Genomic DNA, 22,378 nt, shown 5'->3' on the forward strand with positions numbered 1-22,378 from the left:
AACCAGGGCCATGGCTCGTTTTTACCCTCCCCTTTGCTTGTACAGCTTTGTTTTTGTGTCTTGTCCTGACTGTCCACATTGCCAGCTGGACCCCAATCCCTGCTGACTTTGTCTTGTTGGAGGATGACTTGTCCAAACAGAAACCAGTTGCCCAATGAATTGGGATAGCAAGTGTGAGGCGACAATAATTTGGCCATGTCCCTCACTGAGCTCATATGTTTGGCCTGTCATTGTTCCTTTCCAGTCCCTTTAGTTACGGCTGGGTTGGTGCTTTCCTGTGTCCTCATCAGACAGCGGGTTATTCACAGCCCTCGGGAAGTTCTGACTGACTGACTGACTAAATGATCTGAAATAGCCCTCACTGTCTTTCAATCTGTGTTTATGTGAATCCCATTGTTATCATCAAAGGCATTTTTTATCCTGCAAGGAGAAGCTTGGCACAATGAAGCTTAGAAGACAGTGGGTAAACTGCTCTCTTTATCATTTACTGTCACAGTCAACATTTTTCTTTGGATTCAGCCTTTCCTTATGTCTTTATGTTTTGAAGTTTTGTACTAACTATAATTTTTGGCAGATTTGTTTGGCATGTAGTTTAATCTGTATTTATACAGTGTATGTTTTGGATTGAAGAATAATCTATGTGCATTTGACAGAATGCCCACACAGCAATAATTCTGGCTTGAAACATGATGTGTCCTGCTTATTCAGCAGTGGTCAGTGGAGAATTTTAAAATAGAACGTTTCCGTTCCGTTTCCGTATCATTACCTCAGCCAGACAAAGATGGCAAAGAAGTGTGACTTTAAGCTCTCTGAGTTTGAATGCATCCAAAGGTATGTGGATCAGTGTCTATTTTAGAAACATCCCTGGGAATTGAAGTAGGCCACGAGGCTACTGGATTTCCCCCATTGGGTAAGAACAGCACACGTGAACAAGAAAATAAAGAAAGCAACTAACATTGCATCGTCAGAGAGAGATCCTTCATGTCAAAGACGCAAAGTCACAAGTGGTAATTACAGTCTTAAGGTTAGCAATTATTTAAAGTGTATCCACTTGGTTCAGAGGGACTGTATCTACAGTGTATTCTGTATGCACATAAGTAACCACTATCATGCATTATGCATGTGTGCTATTCACAGACAATTTCCTGCTTCATCTACTGTTTGTGACACAAACTGAGTTGTTTATGTGATGGCTACTTTAAGAGGAAGGGCACAGCATCAGTTATAAATTACACACAATGGCACATATTGATCTGAAGCACTGGTTAGTTCAGTGCAGGGTACCTCCTGCCTAATGGTTGCCGATGACATATTTATACCCTTTCCTTTTTCCCCTTTTTTCAGTTTTCTTTCTTTTCTTTTCTTTTCTTCTCCGTCCTTCTCTTCTCTTCTACACGCATACTCAACATCCCATGCAGTACCTCATACACATCAGAAGGATAAGTGTGTGTATGTGTATAAGGGGGAACAGAACCAGCAGTAAGAGATGATACTGTGTGTGTTGTGGATGCCGATTTAGGACAACGGGATTGTGCAAACAGTCAAACTGTCAGATCAGTGTAACGGGTTAGGGTAGAGAGTGGGACAGCGGGGGTTGTCCCGGGGAGGTGGGGTCTGTCCCATGTGTCGACTGTCTGATGGAGAGGAGAGGGGCACAGCACAGTGAGTATGAAAGGACACAGAGTGCTGCGCAGAGAGAGAGACTGTAGGCATGCAGCGACACGGAGAAGCATATGCATGTTTGAAGAGGCTGCAGCAGAGTGGGCTAATGATGAGGTAAGAAAGCTGAATTGACACCAGCTACTAGAAAGCCGTTGTGTACTTAATGTCTCTTCATGTGCTGTTATTATGAATAGATACTTACACTCAAATGTGTGTACTTTGTGTATGTCACAGGACTTTATAGGAGAAAGGGTACAGGGATTGAAGTGCTTTTTATATACAGTATTTGCATTTTAGTACTCACCCCACGGGCAGAAATTCAAGCTATTTATTGCAGATACATATATATATATACATATCTATGACTGTGTCTTGAAAGCGATTTACCTTTCTTTTCCCCCCAGGTGTGTTGAGCATGATATTCCCAGAGACCTGAGGTTAAAGATCTGTCAAGCATGTGATTGGACAACACCCCTCAAAACCTACAACATGTGACTTTGCCGTGGAGTTTGTAGACCCTCGCCATGCTCTCTCTGTGGAATCTTTATCTTCTTCTCCCCCTCTCCTTGCCTCTATCACTTCATGTCATAGCCTTCACTGGAGAAAATTTCAAGGATACACAACAGCCAGTCATTGACACAGCAGTGCAGCGTCTCACACAGCCCCCCCAGAGACCTCATGGATCGGGTTTTGCACCGGGGAATCCTGTGTTTGGGACTGAGAATGTTGACCTCATAGGTCTACCTGTGAGTTGGCCCTTATCATCATCTGAGGAATTAGATAGACAAGGTGTGATTGGTGAATACACTGATTTACATGTGAGCCCAGAGACATCTCTTTTGAATCCCAATGAGAAGGGACTTACATATAGACCCGTAGATACAGAAGATGCTGTCTCCAAGGAGAGTACACAACCAATAAGATCTTCAGGAGGAGTACCAACACAACCTATCCAGGGACAAACATTAAAGTATCAATCATATGAGACAAGTACTGGATCTATATTGCATTCTACACAGACTGGAGAGAATCAGCCACCTTTCTCAGCTTTTCAGAATGAGACGACCGATGGCCAGTTACCTTTTCTTCTGTCTGGCTCATTTCCATCAGGCCAGGATTCCGCTTCACCTCTGTTTGCTGGACCTGGGCCCAGCCCTGAGCGCACCACTCCACCAGGGGCCAGTTGGGGGTGGACCACGGCCCCCTCTGTTATCACGCAGGGAGAGACACAAGAGGGGACTGTCCCAGTGAAAGAGACCGGAGATGGATTGTTTGATATCATGGGTGGTATTTTACACAGAGAAGCTGGCACCATAGAGGCAGATAAAGGTAAGAGTCCTACGTTGAATGAAATTGAATGCATTTGGAAAATCCATCATTTACTAAACTTGACACCAATCACAGTTACCACTTAGCCCTGGTCACTCTTAGCCTAAACGTAAATGGCAGGATTATTAGCGTTCATGAAATACCTCAGATAAAAGACTCAAGAGTGTGTGTGACTGCAGTGTTGTTGATATGTATTCTGCTGCCACCCACAAGTGTTTTACATTCACAGAATGGATTGCATCAGTGACCTCCCCCAAACTTTTACTCTCTTCAAAAGTCTTTACCCAATTCATTCCCAAACCTTTGCCCCTTGTACTTCTGTCTCAATCCTTTTATCACGGCTTCTGCCTATCTGGTTCTTCACTATCTTTGTGATGTAGAAACATTTCATTACCATTGCAAGTCAATGTCCACACCGAAGGTTACAGGATAATGTGGTGCACACCTACTCATTCAGTATTTACTGCACACACACACACGCGCACTCGCACACGGACACGCACAAACACACACACACACACACACACACACGATGGGACTCACTTGTTAAAGTAAATGATGAGTTGTGTCCACAAGTATGGGGGGGAGGAGGGCTTTGACAGAACTGTGTGAGGAATTTACCTTCCTCAAGCTGCCTATGCATTTATTACAGGAGACAATTTTCAGCCCAACAGTTAGTTTGTTGAGTGAATGTATTAAATACTAAAGTGAAAATCCGCCACTTGTTAGATAGAAATCTCACTGCTTGTTTGCTGCTTATGCATTGACACAATCACCTCACTACTAATGGAGGACCAGAAATAGGACACAATCCAGTTACAACCAGTAGCTTTCCTGATTCAGGTGGCTCAATACAGCTTATTCTGAATGCTATTTTACCAAGAGATTAAGATGCTTACATTATTTATTCATTACACAGTCACAACTGCATATGAAAGTTAAATATTTCTGCACATGCTTGTAGGATATACAACAATTGTGATAGCAACAGCCCTTGACTGTGCTCACTAATAGCCACACAGAATGAGAGCAGCAATGAGGTCAACACTGGCTAATCAACATACATCTCTCTCTCTCTCTTACACACACACACACACACACACACACACACTTTTCTTCCTCATGCTCCCACTCTCTCTCTCTCTGTGACCCAGTTAGAAATTCCCCGTTACAAGCCTACTCTGTTTTATTATGGATTAACTTCACACGTGGCAGATTCTACCCTGCTCTCTTTTTGTACAATAAAGAATGTGGATATAATTCACTTTGGCCTGTGTTCATTGATTGGATCATTATGATGGTTTTATCTGTACTACTATTATTAGAATTATATCATTAGCATGCTAACATGGTCATGATCACAAGGCTAACATGCTGATGTTCGATGGACCATGTTTAGCAAAACAGTTCAGTTCAGTTAGCATTTAAAATGTCTGCCTTTTGGTTCTATGTTGACACAACAAATGAGTCTGTTCCATTCAATTTTTTATGTTTTGTAGATGACTCCACGGATAATAACCTGCATCTCTCAAAGACCAGTGGCACACCCCTGCTCAACTGTAACACAGAAACATCTGCCATACCCTGTAAAACATCAAACCAGCCTTGGACTCGCACCTACCCAGACGATGTTCCCCCCAACGAGTCCCTGGACCCCTCCCTAGATCTCAGCCCAGCCTTTTTCGTCCCTCTGTATTCGGACTGGAACTCAGCCCTTGCCACATGGGGATTTGCGTGGGAAGCACACGTCTATGGCCTGGGCTCGGTCTTTACTGTATTTGGCCTAATCTCTGTGGTCTGCCTGCTAGGCCTGCCCCTGCGTTGTCCCCCAGGAAGCCCCTACTTCACCCTGCTCCACTTTTTCCTCCTAGCATTTGCAGGAATCCAAGCTTTCTGTTTGCTCTATGATGCTTACAATCACCAAGATCGTCTCCCCCCTCTGGGCTCTCTGCTGCTCTCTGAGCTGCCCTTCCCCTGTTTGATCTCAGCTTTCTCCCTGGCCTTCCTCCTTCTTTCCTTACGCTCACGCATGCATCTTTCACTCCCACTTGCTAATTCTACCTTGTTCTCAGCCTTGCCCAGACCTTGCCTGTTGCTGTGTATGTCCCTGTTGTATTCTGGGGTTTCTCTAGGGTGTGTTGGCATGCTCCAGCTCTTCCACAGCCTCCCCTCTGTGATCCTTCTATTCCCTCAGGGTGTGTTTGTTTGTCTCACCGTCTTTCTCTCATGCTCCTACCTCATCTTCTACTGCTTAATGCAATTTAACACAAAACACATCTACAGGCTGAATGACAATGGAGAGAGTGGAGGATCTCCTGTAGCAATGCAACCTGCAAGTTGCCCATTTGCCAAAGTTGAGGACTGGGGTAGGGCAGCAGGAGCTGGAGTGGGGGCTTCGTTGTGTTTGTTAGGGTGCGGAGGCCTTCAGTTGTATGGGATCCTGCATGCCCTTGGTTTAGGTGGGGTTGATGGCTATGGGTTCCAGCCCTGGCCCTGGTGGGGCTACCAAGTAGGCTGCAGGCTCTGTGAGGTTGGGGTGTGTCTAGGTTTGTCTCTCATTGGTTCACACCCTCTATTCTGTCACAACAACTCCTCTGTCAAGACCATAACTCATCCCCGGCCAGGATCTTGGTCCCGCCTCTCCTGCAGCTCCCCTTCACGAGGGCTCACCCTGCCCTCTCAGGTAGGTGCAGATCTCCTGTCCTCTACTCTCACGATTCTTGGTCTCAGGGTAAACAGGAAAAGCTGGTGGTCTGTGATGTCATCACTAAGGGACAGACTGAGGATCTTCCTTTATTCTCAATGGTGGATCCTCCTGGAAATGGGCAAGACTGTGTCCCCAAGTCCAGCCAGACCCAGAACACTTTAGTACCTCTCCCTACACCCCCAAGCCCATCGCACAAGCCTAAGAAAGCAGTTGATTCTCAGCTATCGTCACTGGATAGCCTACGACTGGAGATTGACTCTACTGTGGACCTGCAGCCCCCATCTCCCATAGACTTGTCACGCAGCATTGACCAGGCTCTGTTCAGCGAATCCTTGTTCTCACACAGTATATTTGGTTTGCCAAGACTCTTCCATGCTTCTTCCAGTCTCTCTTTGAGCCCTCCTAGCCAAGGTTTGTCAAAGCAAGGGCCTAGCTCTGTGGAAAATGCCCTATACCGAACCTCTTCCTGTGGTGATGTGGATCAAGAGAACGGACTGTCCAGTTTAAGACCTTCCCAGCCACATGGTTCTTTGACATCTCACAGCAAGCCACCAATGTCACCAGAGCAATGTGATTGGAAAGAGAGCATCTCTGGCTCAACCCATGGTCTGTGCAGCAATCCTAAGGAGACAGGAAAACTGCGCTCATATTCCTGGGCCAACAGAGGTCAAAACTTTGCTCAGAGCAGCCTCCCACGAGCAATCCCCCACCTGTCTTACCACAGACGATACCAAAGCCTCAGCTTAGCCTCCCAGGACAGTCATGGATCTGGGCGGCTGGCAGGGACTAAACACCTGAGTGAAAGCAAACAGCTGGAATGGGATCTGGCTGTACAGGCAGAGTTTGTCAATGTGTGCAGACAAATTGACACTCTGAGTGTTTGCAGTGACACCATTGAATTATAGAAAGTTAAGTCCAGTTTCGATTAATGTATGCACACGACAGAAAATACAGAAATAGTACAGTACAGAAATAGAATACTCTGATGAGGTTAGATGAAGGAATTAAATTGTACATCATAAAAGTTATACAGATGAAAATAATTACCTGAACTGATAAAAAAATGGATGGTCATTATTGATCCAACGTGTAGACCCAACTTATTTTCTATAAATACTGTACACTTTATATTAAATATATTCAAATCTGTTTTCAGCAACGCCACTAAGCTATCCTCCTAGCAGCAATGTTTTTTTTTTAAATAATGGCAGTAGTCTAATTGTAATGCTCATTCCATTTACACATGTATGAATGTCAAGGATCATATATATGGCAAAAGAGTGCAAAGCTTTCAAGATGTTAACTTAAACAAGAGTTTTAATATTTGTATAACTGACATGTTAAGCTTTTTTTTTTATTTAAAGCTATCTTGTCTTGCAGAGAGAAACTGAAAGGCCTACACAGGTAAAGGAGAGCCTTTTTTAATGGTGAATAGACAAACAATATGGGCTCAAAACAGTTTCATTGTACATTGTTGATGTGTGTTCAGTAGGTGACGTGCTCAGAAGGATTTAATATATAATGAGTTAAGCCTCTTTCACGTTGGGATTGTACAAACACAATTTTATCTACAGTGGTTAGCAGCTACAATACAATCAGCACCTTGCTGGCCATTTAGAGTTGGCAAACATGTACTTCATCATGGGAACAGACATTTGGCATGTAGTGTTTACCTCAGACGATTATTATTATAATTGTTATGATTGTTATTATTATTATTATTATTATTATTATTATTAATATTATCATTATTATTAATAATGATATTATTATTATTATTTTCTTAGTATTTGTTATTTATTGTGTCTTCTATTGTATCTGTTTCATTTTATTTTATTTTTTGTGCTTTTTACTGTAAAGTACTTTGGTAGGCCTCGGCCTTGGAAATGTGCTATATAAATAAATATGACATTGACATTGACATTGACATTATAAGTGGGATGTAATTTACTTGGAAATTCAATGAAAATTTATACAAAGGAAAAGTTTTTCTTTCATTTTTTGAATTGCTTGTTTATCTAACTATTTAAGTGGGATCTTTGATATTTTAGTAGTACGTACATTTAAAGTTTCAACAATGTGAGCTTGTTTTTATTTATTTTTTACTACTAGCGGCAAACTGTGGCATTGTGTGCCTGCCAATGTTAAACCTTGAATCTATTGCCCTCTAGTGGTAATTAGAAAAACAAAATGTTTTGCTGTATTGATTTCTGGAGATGTGACAAATAAAATCATATGCCCTTGACAAAACTATCTTTATTCATGCCACTATTTACAGTTAATATATACTGTAATATATAATATATACTTTTAAAGCTTTAGGGTAATAGAAGAAGATATTTATATTTTCTATAACTCTCAAGTACAAAATGATTAGAGAAACTGTCAAATAATGTTGTCAACCAGTACAATAGCTCATTTAAGTGGTTGCATGTTATTACAAAATTACGATCCACTGTTTATCATGGAGCAACATATGTAATACCACAGATGTTGAGTACTTCTCAGACAAATAAGAAATCACAATTTTTGGCTACAATTTTATGAAGAAACAAATCTAACCCAGGCAATAGGTTTGTTACCACTCTTCTCCACTGACTCCAGCCTATTTGAATAACTCACCATTTATTTTTTTAAATTCCAGGCCTGAAAAATTATGGACAGACAATAGCTACGGTATGTAATTAATATTGTGCTTTTGCTTAGTAAATTTATGGAAGATAACATGTCAAGCCACTCAGACTCATTTGTATTGTGAATGTAAAAATGTAATGTAAGGAATTATCCCTCAAACATTTTGTTGTCCACAGGAAAATCTAGAGTGAGATTACACATGATCGCTTCTTTAAAGTACTCCTTGTTACAAATATGTATGTGTGGTATAAGACTGATGTTTTGGTCGTGCTTTGGTCGCCTCTGCAACAGCAGCAGCACATTTAAAGAGCTCACTGCCTGGTAAGATTACCAGGCAGTAAGGTAAGATTACATGCAGGATGATGAGAGCAGAGCATCCTTTGTATAATAGCCACATTTTCACCCATCAGAGACATTACATGGAATTTGCTTTAACATAAACTAATGTCAAAGGTCTAGTAAGAAGTGTTTCCACCTGACTCAGTGAGCTTTATACAAGGTATCAGCAGAAAACTAAAACTGAAGCTATGTAACTTGTGTTCCTTTCCTCTTTTTATGAAATAAAATGTTGAACATTTAAACATTATGCCAAAGACTTTCTGTGTTTTGTGATGTGTCTTTTATTCTGCAAATTAAATGTCTAACTGCCTAATTAATATTGTGTGTGATATAATACATGGAAATAGTGCTGCACCTCTGCAACGTTTGTTGTATACTCTCCTTTATTAGGGTAACATTCAGAGGCCTACAAGGAGATGGTCCTCTTGTTACATTAACAATGATAAACCTATTGTAAAGTAATTAATTACATCCGTTTGCTAGTTGAAAGGGATCAACATGAGTAATTACATTATTGCACCTTGGCCACAGTGGACAGTTTAGGAGTTCTGTGTGGATGAGACTGCATGTAAAGTTCAAAGTTTAAATTCATGTTAAAGTGTATTGTTTTGTCAATCTTTCAGAGGGGTCAGAGATTGGACGGACAAGAAAAGGGGTGGAAGGACACACAAAAGCAATGTCAGATTTCAGTGTGTGTGTGCGTGTGTGTGTGTGTGTTGTACAGCAACGACAGCTTTGTGTTTGTAGTTTGATCACATATGCCCGATGCTTCTGCTGGTAGCTGCTGGGGTCGGGACATTTGGTCCTGTTCGAGTGTTTCCTCTTCCTCCAGCCTCAGTAAAGTCGCTTCTCGTAACTAAGCGTGAAACAATTGAAAGAAAAAGAAGAATGTGTGAAAAGTATTTTTGTGTGTTGCTGTAAATGCAATCTTGGATGGAGATGAATAGATGAAAGAAGAAGATGAAGTTGTGATTACCACATGGACTTACTTACATGGCACAAAAGAATATCTAAAGTGATAGCATGGGTAAGAAAAGAAGAAGAGAGAAGACACTTTGATGCCACTGAGCACAGGTAAATTCTATTTGATAGTGAAAGGTTTATGAATATCAGTAAAGCCTAGACACACATTGTTAGTGCACATGTAGGAAGAAAAGGTTTGCAGAGGAGGAAAGATCAGAAGCCGGGGGTGAGGGGTCAGGGGTCAGACTCACGAGTGGAGGCCGTGGACTCCTCCCTCCATCTGAGCAGACATGGTTCTCTTTTCAAACTTCAGCTCCCCTGAGTACATCATCGACCTAATGCAAAGACATACAGCTCATAATCAAAAGTCCTTAATACAATACAAACACACACACACACAAACTATTTCACATTTACCTTAAAATGGACAAACTCTTGGCTCCAATGTCCTGACAGCCATGTTGGATACCAGCAATGAGGTATGGAACAAACTTATGGATGGAGCCTTTATCTTGTACTGATCCTGAGACACCTTGAGCCACCTTCACCTTATCTCCCTCGCTAGGAAAACACCACACAGGGTAAGAGATAAATGGTTCACCATGACATTAAATTATTATACATTTTTCAAAAGACCTCTGTAACTCTGCTCCCTCACCTAAAGTAGCGTTTTTGACTGTTATTTTTCTCCATGGCATCCAAAGAGCCCATTCCTCTGTACTTTTTCAGACGGACACCATCTGAAAAGAAATATTCTCCTGGAGCTTCAGTGGTTGCCGCAAGCAACGACCCCATCATCACTAAGGGCCAGAAATGTGAGGGGACAAAAACATCAGATGCTGTCATGCTGTGCGCAAAGGATAACAGGCATAGGCAAAAAGACTACACTTATTTTATTTGGAAAAAGTAGTCCGTTGATTATAAAAAAAATGTTATTACATATAAGTGTCTACTGGATGATCCAAATGTAAATCACAAAACTGTAAGCCGTGAGGAAACAGGAGATCACAATTCTACCTGTAGATGCCCCAAGGGCCAGAGCCTTCACCACATGTCCAACAGTCTGAATGCCTCCATCAGCAATTACTGGCACTCCAAAACGTCGGGCATACTCTGCAACCTTGTACACCGATGTACCTTGGGGCCGTCCACATGCCATCACTGAGGAGCAAGAGCATAATAATTTTATAGCACATACCTGCTTTATCATATGTAAACTAACAAATCTTAAATCAGCTGCTGCTCACAGTACTGCATCCCTGATCATACCTTCCTGGGTGATACAGATAGAGCCACACCCCATGCCCACCCTCAGGGCATCCACACCAGCATCTATGAGGTTTTTGGCCTGAGCAGCTGTCACCACTAGAGGGAGAAAGACGCACAGCCAAGAGCTCAATGTGGGAGACATGAGTAATAATAATAATAATGCTCTGTGACAGGAATAGAGCTTACCATTTCCTCCAACTACCTGCAGATCATTATATTTCTGTTTGATGTAGTTTATCATGTTGATTTGATACACTGAGTTTCCCTGGGAGGAATCCTGTTATCCAAAAAAGTGAAATAGTTTCAATGAGAGATGAAGCACCTACTGGATCTTTGATTTAAAACAGTAAACATGTCAACGAGAACAGTTCACGTTTAATAGAATAAAAATAAACTACAAAGCCACCATTTGTGTTGACTGTTACATCACATTACATTACATGCCATTTAGCCAATGCTTTAATCCAAAGTGACTTCCAATAAGTGCTTTCAACCATGAAGGTACAAACACCAAACAGCTGGACTCCAGCATAAGTACATTAGCTTCAAATAAGCCAAACTACAAAGAGACACATGTGTGTGCAACATGTAAGTGCTATATACATATGGATATCATCATCATCATCATCATCTTCTTCTTCTTCTTAGCTAATGTGTATGTGCTTAGGATTGTTTTGTGCTATGAAATCAAAATCATATTGCTAACTAACCAAAAGCCTTATCAGATCACAGTCAAGACCTACCAGGACTACGACATCCACCCCAGCCTGCATGAGGAGCTCCAGTCTGTACTTGTCATCTTCCCTTGTACCGATAGCAGCACCACACAACAGTTGTTTGCGGGAGTCTTTGGAAGCCAGAGGATAATCCCTGTTCTTCTTCAAGTCAGTCCTAGCAATGATGGCAACCAGCTCATCACTGTCATTGACTATGGGGAGCTTACCTAGGAGAGTCAGAGTGTAAAATGAGTGACAGAAAAAAGAGAAAGTGAGTTTCTGAGTGCAAGTGCTGGTTAGGTTTGCTCTATCGTAGCGTGACCTGCTTCACAGATTTACCTTTTTTGCTACGTTGCAGTATTTCATTCGCCTCTTTTAGTGTGACTCCAGCGGGTGCAACAACCAAATCTTCCCTTTTGGTCATTGCCTGAATCAAAAAGAGGTTTAATTGATTCAAACAGCAAAGTGCATGTATGTCACTATACCACCAATTTATTTGACAGCATATGTTGGCTGCATAGATTATGTTTTACACACACATGCAAACATTAACACATCAGCTATACACAGACCTCCTCCAGGGGTCTGTCATGGTCCTTCTCAGACAGAAAGTCAATGTCTCTGGAAGTGACAATGCCGACCAGCTTGCTGCCCATCTTGCCGGTCTCTGTAACAGGAATCCCAGAGAAACCATGGCGTGTCTTTGCCTCAAACACGTCCCCAACTGTGTGTCGGGGACTCATCACCACTGGGTCTGTAATAAAGCCCTGCTCAAATTTCTGACAACAACAAAAAAGCAAGTGTCAAATGATTATAGGCCATTCATTGTATATATCGTTTTCATCTTATTGTGACAGCTGTTGTGGTACAGTGTCACTGATTAAAATCTCTGTAAGTCTTTGTTGACTTTGTCCATTGTACCTTGACTTTGCGCACCTCGTTGGCCTGGAACTCAGCAGTACAGTTATGATGAATTATTCCAATCCCACCCATCAACTTCAGCCCAGCCAACCAGGGAAAGGAGAGGAAATAATTCAATGATGAAATAAATAAAAACTGAAAACCTATCCACTTTGCTTGTACACTTGGCATGGTCTGTGGAACAGGGTGATGCTAAGCTGAGGGAACGATCTGATATGGTGAGTGAAAGGTGGTGCTGTGCTTGTACTCACAGCCATGGCGATGGCCATGGATGACTCTGTGACTGTATCCATGGGAGATGAAATAAGAGGTGTCTTCAGAGTAATCTTTCTTGTCAATGCAGAGGTTAGATCCTAAAAATGGAGTGCATTTGGAAAGAGAAGCATCATCTTTTGATCCTAAAATCACCGATAAACACATATATAAAAGTAAATCTAGTGCTGAGTGTTGGATGAATGTGTGTGTGTGTGTGGTGTGTGTGTGTGTGTGTGTGTGTGTGTGTGTGTGTGTGTGCATGCGTAAGGGCATGCACGGGTGCAGGTGTGTGTGTGTGTGTGTGTGTGTGTTTGAACACATATCCAACAATAACACATGTGACCCAGTCATGAAATTAATTTAATTTCCCAGCAGAGCTTGCAAAGACAAAAACAAAGCAAGCCAAATAAACAACATTGTGCTCCAAGGAACATAACAAAGATCTGTCAAGAATATGAAGAAATTGTTCTTTGTGCATCACCTACAAAAATAACAACAACAATAAACTGTGCACCAGGGAACAGTGTGCAGTCTGTGGCGTGTGAATGTGCTGGGCTGTGTTTTGATACGCACCACCTCTTCAGAAGTAAAATCTATGAAACCAGGGAGGATCAAGAAGTCACTGTAAGGAGAGACAAAATAGACAGAGGTAAACATTTCACATCGGAACTAGGAAAGTATGACATAAATTAAATTAATGGTCAATATTGCTAGCAACATTCACCACCATGAACAAGGATCACGTAGCTTTAGTTGTTTTATGTGAACCATTTAGCATATTACATTCCTACAAAGCAGCAGTTTTTTAAACTTAGCTGACAGTAATCATCATAATCTGTCTGCCTTTCAACCCACGGAAATGCTCTGCATTTATAAACCCTGCATATAGCCTCCATTAAGGAAACTACACCGTGCCACCCATTGACACACTGATAAATCCACACACACACATACACACACACACACCGTTTTTAATGTCTATGCCACCACTCCGAGTCATCCTTGAAAGTAGTATTACTCATTGTAATCCTCCATATAAAACTGTAAAACCCAAGCCGGTGTATTATCACTGATATTGCTAAACATTTAATGGAAGACATTGCATAACCATAATGTGTGCTTCTGTGAGTGCACATGCATGCATACTATGTGTGCATGTGCGTCCGTGTCAGTCTGTTCAGAGTTAAATACCATAAAAGGAGCCGGTAAAATGTATTTGTGTAAACATTTCTTACTTATATGTAAGCCCATCGCCGATAGCAAAGAGTTGTTGTGCTGTCAATCCATCTTCAGGAACATAACCTGTGCCTCCGCTGATCAAGTAGTCTGCCATGCTGACGTACAAAAGCACACACACATGCAGACGTGATATGACTGAAAATATGAAATGCAGGTTTTTTTTATATTTAATACATATTTGACAAGTGTATAAAGATATGACAATGAATAGGTGACACTTATTTCTATCACGTCCTTCACAGCGCCATAGAGTTAATCGTGTCATTTGTATGTTCTTGATCCTACAACAAATGTTGAACTGGAAATGCTAACAAAAGGATTCCATCCTGTACTTTGGATACTCTTTCTATACACCTATGACGGCAATGCAACAGATAAGAGGATTTGGTTGGCTGCCCAGGAAGCTGATAAAGGGGTTTGTAAAAGTGCATAACCAATTAGGCTAGAAAGCGTAAACATCTGAGTTGCTGCCAGAGATAGACGTTATAAGGCTTCACACAATCACTTCTGCAAAGCAGAGATGGGCATGACATTACAGTATGCAAAGTGTGGTGATAGACCAAGCAAAAGTATGAGACTGACCTCTCTGGTTCATAGCCAGCTTGGATACGTGTAGCGCTGTATCGCTGGGCTGCAGTCTCATGCCCATGTCCATGTGGCGCTGGGTGGGCATGGGCCCCGTAGGTGTGAGGTTGTTCCCCATCTCTGTTTGAGATGCGAGGTCGTGCTGGTTCCATGTCCCCTACAATTCTCCGGTAGTCAATTTGGTAAGTGTCCCTCTCCCCATCTCCAAACCGTTCATAACCATGACCCTCCATCTCTAAGAAATCCAGGGCTACGACCTCCACAGGGCCCCACCACCTCACACACACACACCCTCACACTCCAATTAAACAGTGACTCCAGCAACTCCCACACACAGCACTCATAAACTCCTAATGCTTTGAGTGCATGTTCACACAAACACCTTTCAGACACACCTGACACGGGAGGAAGCTATTTGCCATCTGATTTGTGGCCAGTGCAGCAGTTAAACCAAAATGGCCAGAATTTGTAAAAAAAAATCTAAAAACTGCAGATGCAGCAGCTATGTTGTTTGCCCTGAGAAGAGTTTGTATTCCAGTGTGTCAGCTCTCATTCCTGGAGTTGTAGGCTGGTAAGGCCCTCAGCTAGGGGCACAGAGTTTTTGGCAAACCTGTTGCTAAAGTCAACTATCTTGTCACACCAAATTTAGAAATCCATGAATATCCCCTATAGCTGGAGACACAAACAGCCGCAGGGGAGGAGAGTCAGGTCTTGCTTAAGTGGCAGAGATTCGTCCCCCTGAGGACCCAGAATGTGTTGCTGCTTGGATATCTGTGGAGCTTCTCTTCACTCTGTTCTCCCGGTGCCTGCTGAGCTTAACTCTGTTTCTGACAGTAGCAGACGTCACACTCCCACAAAGAGGATTGGGAGCATTAATGCAGGATGGGGTGGGGTGAGATGGGTGCATAGGGTGGAGTGATGCAGTTGGACTGAGGAAGAGAAGGATGGGTCAAGATGACACTTAAACACACTTTCACCTTGGAGGATTACAATGGTATTAAGGTTTGTTGTTGTTTTTTGTCTTTATCAGTTCACTGTTTGGACCAATATTCACAGTGAGAGAACAGTAGTAAACAGAAAACTTGTACATTAAACTGAGAAAGGAGAGTAACTGTGTTGCATGAGACGCCCTCGACACCATCATCTGCAGGTGACTGACTGACTGCTTGTGACAGTTACTGAGGGATTGTACTAGAAAAGCCTCTTACCATGTCTGTCTCTCTCTCTCTTTCCGCTGGAGGAATCAAGCAACATCCCTCATCATAATGCTAACAATGGCAAACATGTTTGTTGCTGATAATTAAGCCACAGCCCCTTCAGAACTTACCATGATACTTTCTGAGCTGAAAAGGAGAAACTAATTTTCTTTCTTTTGTGAAACAATATGTTTATTAGTGAAATATCAAAAACATCTCAACAACTTAAATACATGAAATACATGATTTTTTCATAAAAAATTTGAGCGAAGCGGGAGAGGCAAGAAAGTTTTTCACCTGCAGAAAATGCAGGAAGGCCACAAGTTCCTTAAGCATAGCCACCTGAGGGAAAAGAAAGTGAACTTAAAACTTTGGATAGCATGTCATAGATTTAACCACCATTTTGATCATTTTAACAGAAGGAAATCCTACCGAGCCTCTTTACTAGTTCGGGATGATGTTGTTTGAGGGCGTCGTAGAAGGCTGCTTTGACCGCTACCCCTCCTGAACGAAATGTCATGTAAAGCACTCTCATTTTTTCCTGCGTTGTTTTCTGCTTATCTTCAACACATGAGTAGGCTTCAGGGTGGACCATGTTTCCAAGCTCCTTTGTTATTGCCATTACCCCAGTAACGTTTTGAATCAACTTGACCCTGTTGTTGTCAACAAACTTTGCTGTTTCGAAATATAAAAGAACGAACATAAAAAGTGAAATGAAATCATTAATGTGACTTAAAGCTTCAGTAGGTAACTTTTGTAAAAATGTATTTTTTACATATTTGTTAAAACTGTCACTATGTCCTGACAGTAGAATATGAGACAGATAATCTGTAAAAATATCAAGCTCCTGTGGCTCCTCTCTGTGCTCCTACTGCCACTTGCAGAAATACACCGCTCCCGGTCAGAAACAGCCAATCAGAGCCAGGAGACTGTCTTAGCAGTGTCAATCACTCTCGTGTACGCGCTGCTCATACCCCTCCCCGCACAGCGCGTACCATCGTTCAAGCTCAAGATTGCCAGTGCACTGCAGCTGTGCTAATCGCGGAGAAACAACTTTTCAGGAAAACTGCCAATTTTCTCGAGTGACACCTGCTCAGAAAACAAAGACGGGCAAACAGAAGAAGACCGATGACGAAGAGCGAGCTAAAAAGAAAGAATTAAACCGAGCCGAAATAAAACGAGGGTCAACATCGAAGCGGCTTTTCAGAGGTGGAGGGAGCTACGCCTCCTGAAAGGAGTCAACACGGATTCAGAGCTAGCGTTAGCCACATTTCTGCTTGACATGTAAGTGTCCCTGCTTGATTTGTTTCATTTTTTAAGAACTACACAACTAAGTATCGATGGTTACAGCACACTTTCAGTACACTGGTGATAGCGCAAATCTCAGTTTACTCCGTAGCTTGTTGCTAAGTCTAACATTTAGCTTGTTAGCTTGTAGCACGGCAGGAATGTTGTAGCAGGTGAAGATTAACTTTACTTGCTAACTCCTTCACCCTCAGTATAAGTAATATTGTTTCGATGCCTACATTTAGTGAGCCAAAATGTTTTTTGTCGATCACAATAAATGTAGCTCTGGTTAAACTACTTTAATTGTGCGCTGTCCCCATCATCGTTTGGCAAGGCAGACTTCTACTTTTGATTATTTTTTAAACACGTTTTCTTCCCCTCAGGATTTGATTTGTAAATCAAATTCTTTATGCTCCTTCAACAGGTCAGACATGGCCCCCAGACACAGAGGCACGTGAAGGAATCGTCTTTCAGTCCAAATCAAAATGTTCAGTATTTCCTTGTGCAGGAGTACTTTGCAAAAAAGCTGATTTATTTTACCCATATGCAAAATAAAACCTAAGACATATTTCTAAGATGTTGTTATTCCTTGGCTTATTGAGCTTCCTCACTGATTCATCATTCCTACTGAAAGTTTAGATCCAAAAGGTAATTTAGTGATGTACTGTGTAAAGTGCTACTTTTGTTCTCACAAATGAGCGATTACATAAAAATCATTTTAAACCCTTTATTGAAATAAATAGCTTATGTAAACATTTTTTTACATAAGCTATACCCTCCTCAAGTAATCCCCTGTATTGTCCATGAGGATGTGGAAAGCATCGGTGGTACTGCTTACTAGCCTGCGCGTTCACGGCAGGCCCCGCTGTGGGGGAGGAGCTGTAGCGCAGCAGAGAGCAAGGGGAGGGACCTGTAAGGTGGGCTTGTTCAAATTTTTAGGCTAAGTCCACGTTTTCTCAGAACTCCCTACTGCAGCTTTAATGTGATTGAAACAAATTTTTCATCACATTAAAGGACAGAAATACTCACCTTTATCTTCATCACTCATTATTTTAGTAGAAACACTGACAGAGTCCTGTTTGCAAAAGTCATTATCAACAGCATCATTTGACTCTGACTGTTCTGAAAAAGAGAAAGACGCATCATGTTAGATGAATAACTTATGAGGACACACTCGCCTGACCCACTAACAGTATTAAACAATCTACCTGGTGTCTGAGGAGGAACATTGGATGCCAGGCTTGATTGATTACTGTTTTGTGACTCCTAAAGTACAACAGGGAGAAGATATTGTATATTAGAGAAAGAAATAAACCAGTTCAAATTCTTCCTCCTAAATTATAAATCATGATTAATCTGCACTATATTTCATTTTCTGAAATTAGTTGTACCAGTCTTGTCAAGACGTCATCGACCACCTTATGAATTCCCTTCTCGTGCTTTGAGAAGATTTTCTCAGTTACTTCAAAGCACTCTAAAACAGAAACAAAGTTTCAATTACTACATATTAATACGTAGTGTACTGTATGTGTCCAGCTAGTCAACAAGGATTCTAAGCTTGTTTGCTCAAAGTATGTAGTTTAGAGCAGAAAATGTTCTAATATGGTGACAACAATGACAAATGTTCACCTTTGAAGGTAGGTCTCTTCGAGGGACTTTCATCCCAGCACCTCTTCATGAGGTCAACCAGTGCTTCCAAACCATCTACCTCCAGCTTCGTCTTGTCAATTTCCTCACAGCAAGGTCTGTCTCCTTCAGGGATCCTCAGTTTCACAAGAGCATAATCAGCGCCTACAGAACATGTGATATAATGATGAAGACAAGCATCAAAAGATGCAAACACGGAGAGTGGGAGTTGGACATATACAGTGCTGTACATGCAGTGCTTAGTTTAGCACAGAGAGTTTAGCACAGAGGAGAAAATAGATATGGCATAATGTGATTTCATTGGATAAAATATTGGAAAATTGAAGTGTCAAAAAAGAAATACTATTTAGTGGCAAATATTAGGACAATAAAAGAAACTATACCTACATGGATAAGGCTCTTTACCCATAAGAATGGACCAGAGCAGGATACCGTAGCTGATCAAGAGAGAGAAAGACTTTTTCAGTAGCAGTTTCAGTGGTCGATGTGATGCTGTTAAGGTTTTCAATATAGGCAGTAGGATTCTAAGTTGTGTCCAACCTGTATCTGTCAAAGGCACGGGCAGGTTCATATGATGCTTTAAAAGCCTCGGGAGGCTTGTACTTGTATGAGCCTCCAATCTTCTCTGTTGTTTCCCTGCTGCTGTTTAAAGCACTGGTTGAAACTCTGGACAGACCAAAGTCTGCTAGCTACAGAGAAAGAAGGGAAACATAATATCAAACATACAATTACATTGGCTTTGTATCTACATAAGAGTTTAGGTTGATGGCATTCTACCTTGGCGTTAAGGTCCATGTTAAGCAGTACATTACTTGGCTTTAGGTCGCCGTGTATAAGGTTCTTTGAATGGAGGAAGGTCATGCCTAGAGCTACTTGATGGGCCAAGCGGAAGACCAGGGGCCACGGCAGAGGGCCAGAGAGTTCTTTCTGCAGGGACTCAACAGATCCATTTCTCATGAACTCCATCACTATTCCATGTTGCATGGATGTTTCTTTACCAGACCGATATCCCTGATAAGTTCCATAGCGCCTCAGCACAAACTCACTGGCAGCCTCATCCATATGATTAGCTTCATCACAAAGTTTTGTGAAGGGGCTGGAACGATGTAGGTTATTGTCGTAAGAACTAAAAAAAAAAAAAAATAAGGTAAAGAGACATTCACTTGGTAAATTACAATTTAAAATGTGCATGCATTAGTCATTCGAACTAAGTATTTCAAGTTACAAAGTTGATTACCAAACATCCTTATGGAGTATCTTTATGGCCACGTTGATTCCCCAGTCCTTGTGCCTGGCCTTGTAGACACAGCCGAATCCCCCAGAGCCAACTGACTCCCAATTGTCCAAGCTTGTGTCACTGACTAGCTCAGTCTTCTGGCTTGGCAGTGCCATCTCCTGCTGAAATCAGGTAAAACAACTGCAACTGCCAATCTATTCCAAAATATGAGAAGAATTTTAAAGCAAAGCTGCTAAACATAAAGAAAAGTCGAACAATGGCTGTTTAGATATTTGTTTTTATACACTATGTTGTAATTACTGCTTATACTGTGCCCTTGCTTTTAGCACCACATTAGATTAAAAGCAACTTTTGGTTTTGAAGAAAGTGACAAACAATTTCAATGTCCCTTATGTTTTGTTCATGTTACTTTATAAAAAGGTGGCTTCTACTCACCATGTGTTTCCTCGTGCGTGGGTACATTAAGATTCAAGAATTAGTTCATACGAAAGTTGTGGCAAACAAGTACAGTAGGCACGTTCATATTTCCTGTTTTTTTTCTCTGAGCAGCCTGAAGCTGTAGCTGAGGGGAGGAGTTTACTGGGGCATACGAGGGAGGCTGGGGGAAAGAGAGCTTGACTTGCGCAACATCTGTACATATGTGGCTGCAGGTGTTGTAAATGGAGTGGGTCACATTTACTGTTGTGAATGAAAAAGAAGAAAAACTGAATAAAATATGATTTTGACACGATTGTACACATTTTTGGATGTTTGGTCGTGATTTTTATTTCAGGGAGTGGCAAGAATGTGTTGCTAATATCACACACCAAAGAAAATGTTATGCTTAAAGGACTTAAATAACATTTAACATAATTTTACCTTTCAGCCTTACCGATTTTTATGTGGTGAAATACAAACTGGAATATTGTTCCGTTTCATTAATATTTTTATAGTGGCTATAACAATGATGTGATACATGTTTTAACTTCCTTAAGGATACATGAAGCATGCACTGTAAGAGGAAGTTAGGAAGGGCACTGGATATTTCTTCAGGGCTACGTGTTATCTGAATGGTGTGGGGATGTGGTAGAAAAAGTATTATTAGAGACAATGGCAATCTCCTCCCATCCATTACGTGCTTGCTGCTCTCTGTGTGCGATCCAGCCTATAGAAAGCAAGCTTTGCTGTGACTGTGAGACTTCATTGTTTATATTAGTCACTACTAAGTGGGTTTTAAAATAGATGAAGAATAAACATGTGATCGCTCATCATCAGACACATTTGAAACGCTTGTTAAAGTATTCTGCTGTGACTGATATCTTGTTTCCCTATGTAAAAAATAAAAACAAAGCCAATGTACATGAGTAGATGTGCTTCAAAGGGGTTTGAAACGCATCTACTCATTCTCCCTTATTGAGAAATTGTGAATCTGGCATTGCTCCCTGCCATCAAGATTGCTAGAAACGCTGGAGAGATTCAGTCATGCATGTTTGGGTCTCAGTCAGACCCAGACTCAGATAAGGAGTCTGTTGTGCACCAAAATCGTCGACTAGTAGACGTGTCAGTATGGTAAGTAGTTAGCATTTTTGATTTGTTTAGGTTTGTTTGTTAGCTTGTTAGCTTGCAACTGGCCGTGGCTGACACAGCGTATGTCTCAGCCTTTGTTTTGAAAAAAGTGAAATTTAGCTCGCAAAATACCAATACGTACCTGGCTTCACCTCAATTAGTCCTTATTTCACCCTAGCTTTATGCTAACAATATAGAAAACCCCCTCCAAGTTAGTGGGGTTGATTCCTTAGACATCTTTATCTCTTGTGCTTTTGAGACTTTTTATGTTTTTGAGAGATTTACTGCTTTTTACACTTATGGCATGTCTTGTAACATGTAAAAAACAAAATATGGACATGTGGACAATTAAAGACATGTTGACAGTTCAAAATTTGATTTTCATTGGAGGGGGTCTTTAAAAAAATAACCCACTCACATACAGTACAGTAGATATGCATATATGCAATGGAACAAGTTACAACTGGTTCTTTTGAGAGAAATATATTGTAAAATATTTTTTTTTCTTAAATTGTTAAATTATTCAAGCAAAATGATGGGATTATGTACCCAACTGTACACCCACCCATAATCATGCGTGTGCATACATTTGCTCACAATGAAGATAGTTACATTTTCACAATATTTAAAGCTGAGCTGGTGCACTGAGCCTTGAGTCTTCTCTCCAGCTACAGATTTTTTTTCTTCCTATGATTCCATGATTTCTGACCTTCTCTCGAGAATCTCCCTCTCATTACTTTCTTTATCTCTCCACCATGCATGCTCTCTCATGCTCACACAAGACACAAGCCATGCTAAGATTGTTTACACTCTGAATTATGAATGTCAAACACTGCTCTGAAAAGAA

General features: G+C 41.3%; 3 protein-coding genes across 3 annotated transcripts; 1 reads left to right on the plus strand and 2 right to left on the minus strand.

Moving 5' to 3' along the window:
• The first annotated feature begins 1,287 nt into the window (after positions 1-1,287).
• LOC116694680 (proline-rich transmembrane protein 4-like) lies at positions 1,288-8,422 on the plus strand. The gene is given in 4 exon segments (XM_032524504.1): positions 1,288-1,776; positions 2,067-2,991; positions 4,491-5,681; positions 5,684-8,422. Coding segments are annotated over 3 exon segments (2,916 nt in total). The 5' UTR covers positions 1,288-1,776; positions 2,067-2,186; the 3' UTR covers positions 6,604-8,422.
• Positions 8,423-9,310: 888 nt separating this feature from the next.
• impdh1a (IMP (inosine 5'-monophosphate) dehydrogenase 1a) lies at positions 9,311-15,459 on the minus strand. The gene is made up of 16 exons (XM_032524530.1): positions 14,617-15,459; positions 14,031-14,129; positions 13,369-13,417; positions 12,792-12,893; positions 12,541-12,615; positions 12,192-12,398; positions 11,959-12,046; positions 11,647-11,846; positions 11,090-11,180; positions 10,904-10,999; positions 10,652-10,795; positions 10,293-10,434; positions 10,052-10,195; positions 9,886-9,969; positions 9,665-9,681; positions 9,311-9,527 (listed from the first exon to the last, which is right to left on the minus strand). Exons 1-16 carry the CDS (start codon positions 14,850-14,852, stop codon positions 9,424-9,426), a joined length of 1,878 nt encoding a protein of 625 aa, XP_032380421.1. The 5' UTR covers positions 14,853-15,459; the 3' UTR covers positions 9,311-9,423.
• Positions 15,460-15,980: 521 nt separating this feature from the next.
• Positions 15,981-20,557, minus strand: LOC116694699 (receptor-interacting serine/threonine-protein kinase 3). Its single transcript, XM_032524545.1, has 11 exons — positions 20,422-20,557; positions 19,987-20,180; positions 19,527-19,875; positions 19,290-19,438; positions 19,137-19,186; positions 18,732-18,893; positions 18,494-18,576; positions 18,311-18,368; positions 18,132-18,224; positions 16,248-16,490; positions 15,981-16,157 (listed from the first exon to the last, which is right to left on the minus strand). Exons 2-11 carry the CDS (start codon positions 20,139-20,141, stop codon positions 16,144-16,146), a joined length of 1,356 nt encoding a protein of 451 aa, XP_032380436.1. The 5' UTR covers positions 20,142-20,180; positions 20,422-20,557; the 3' UTR covers positions 15,981-16,143.
• Between the last annotated feature and the right edge of the window lie 1,821 nt (positions 20,558-22,378).

Source organism: Etheostoma spectabile, chromosome 8, assembly GCF_008692095.1.
Source record: "Etheostoma spectabile isolate EspeVRDwgs_2016 chromosome 8, UIUC_Espe_1.0, whole genome shotgun sequence".
Classification (NCBI taxonomy): Eukaryota; Metazoa; Chordata; class Actinopteri; order Perciformes; family Percidae; genus Etheostoma; species Etheostoma spectabile.

What these genes read in the sequence shown, in the direction of transcription:
- impdh1a (XM_032524530.1), bottom strand. Translation starts at nt 14,852, where the DNA reads ATGGAGGGTCATGGTTATGAACGGTTTGGAGATGGGGAGAGGGACACT. An exon ending in GGGTGGATGTCGTAGTCCTG is followed by an intron (nt 11,181 to 11,646) that starts GTAGGTCTTGAC and finishes TTTGGATAACAG; the next exon opens with GATTCCTCCCAGGGAAACTC. An exon ending in TATCTGTATCACCCAGGAAG is followed by an intron (nt 10,796 to 10,903) that starts GTATGATCAGGG and finishes CTTGCTCCTCAG; the next exon opens with TGATGGCATGTGGACGGCCC.
- LOC116694699 (XM_032524545.1), bottom strand. Translation starts at nt 20,141, where the DNA reads ATGGCACTGCCAAGCCAGAAGACTGAGCTAGTCAGTGACACAAGCTTG. An exon ending in ATACTCCATAAGGATGTTTG is followed by an intron (nt 19,876 to 19,986) that starts GTAATCAACTTT and finishes TTTTTTTTTTAG; the next exon opens with TTCTTACGACAATAACCTAC. An exon ending in CGTGCCTTTGACAGATACAG is followed by an intron (nt 19,187 to 19,289) that starts GTTGGACACAAC and finishes TCTCTTGATCAG; the next exon opens with CTACGGTATCCTGCTCTGGT.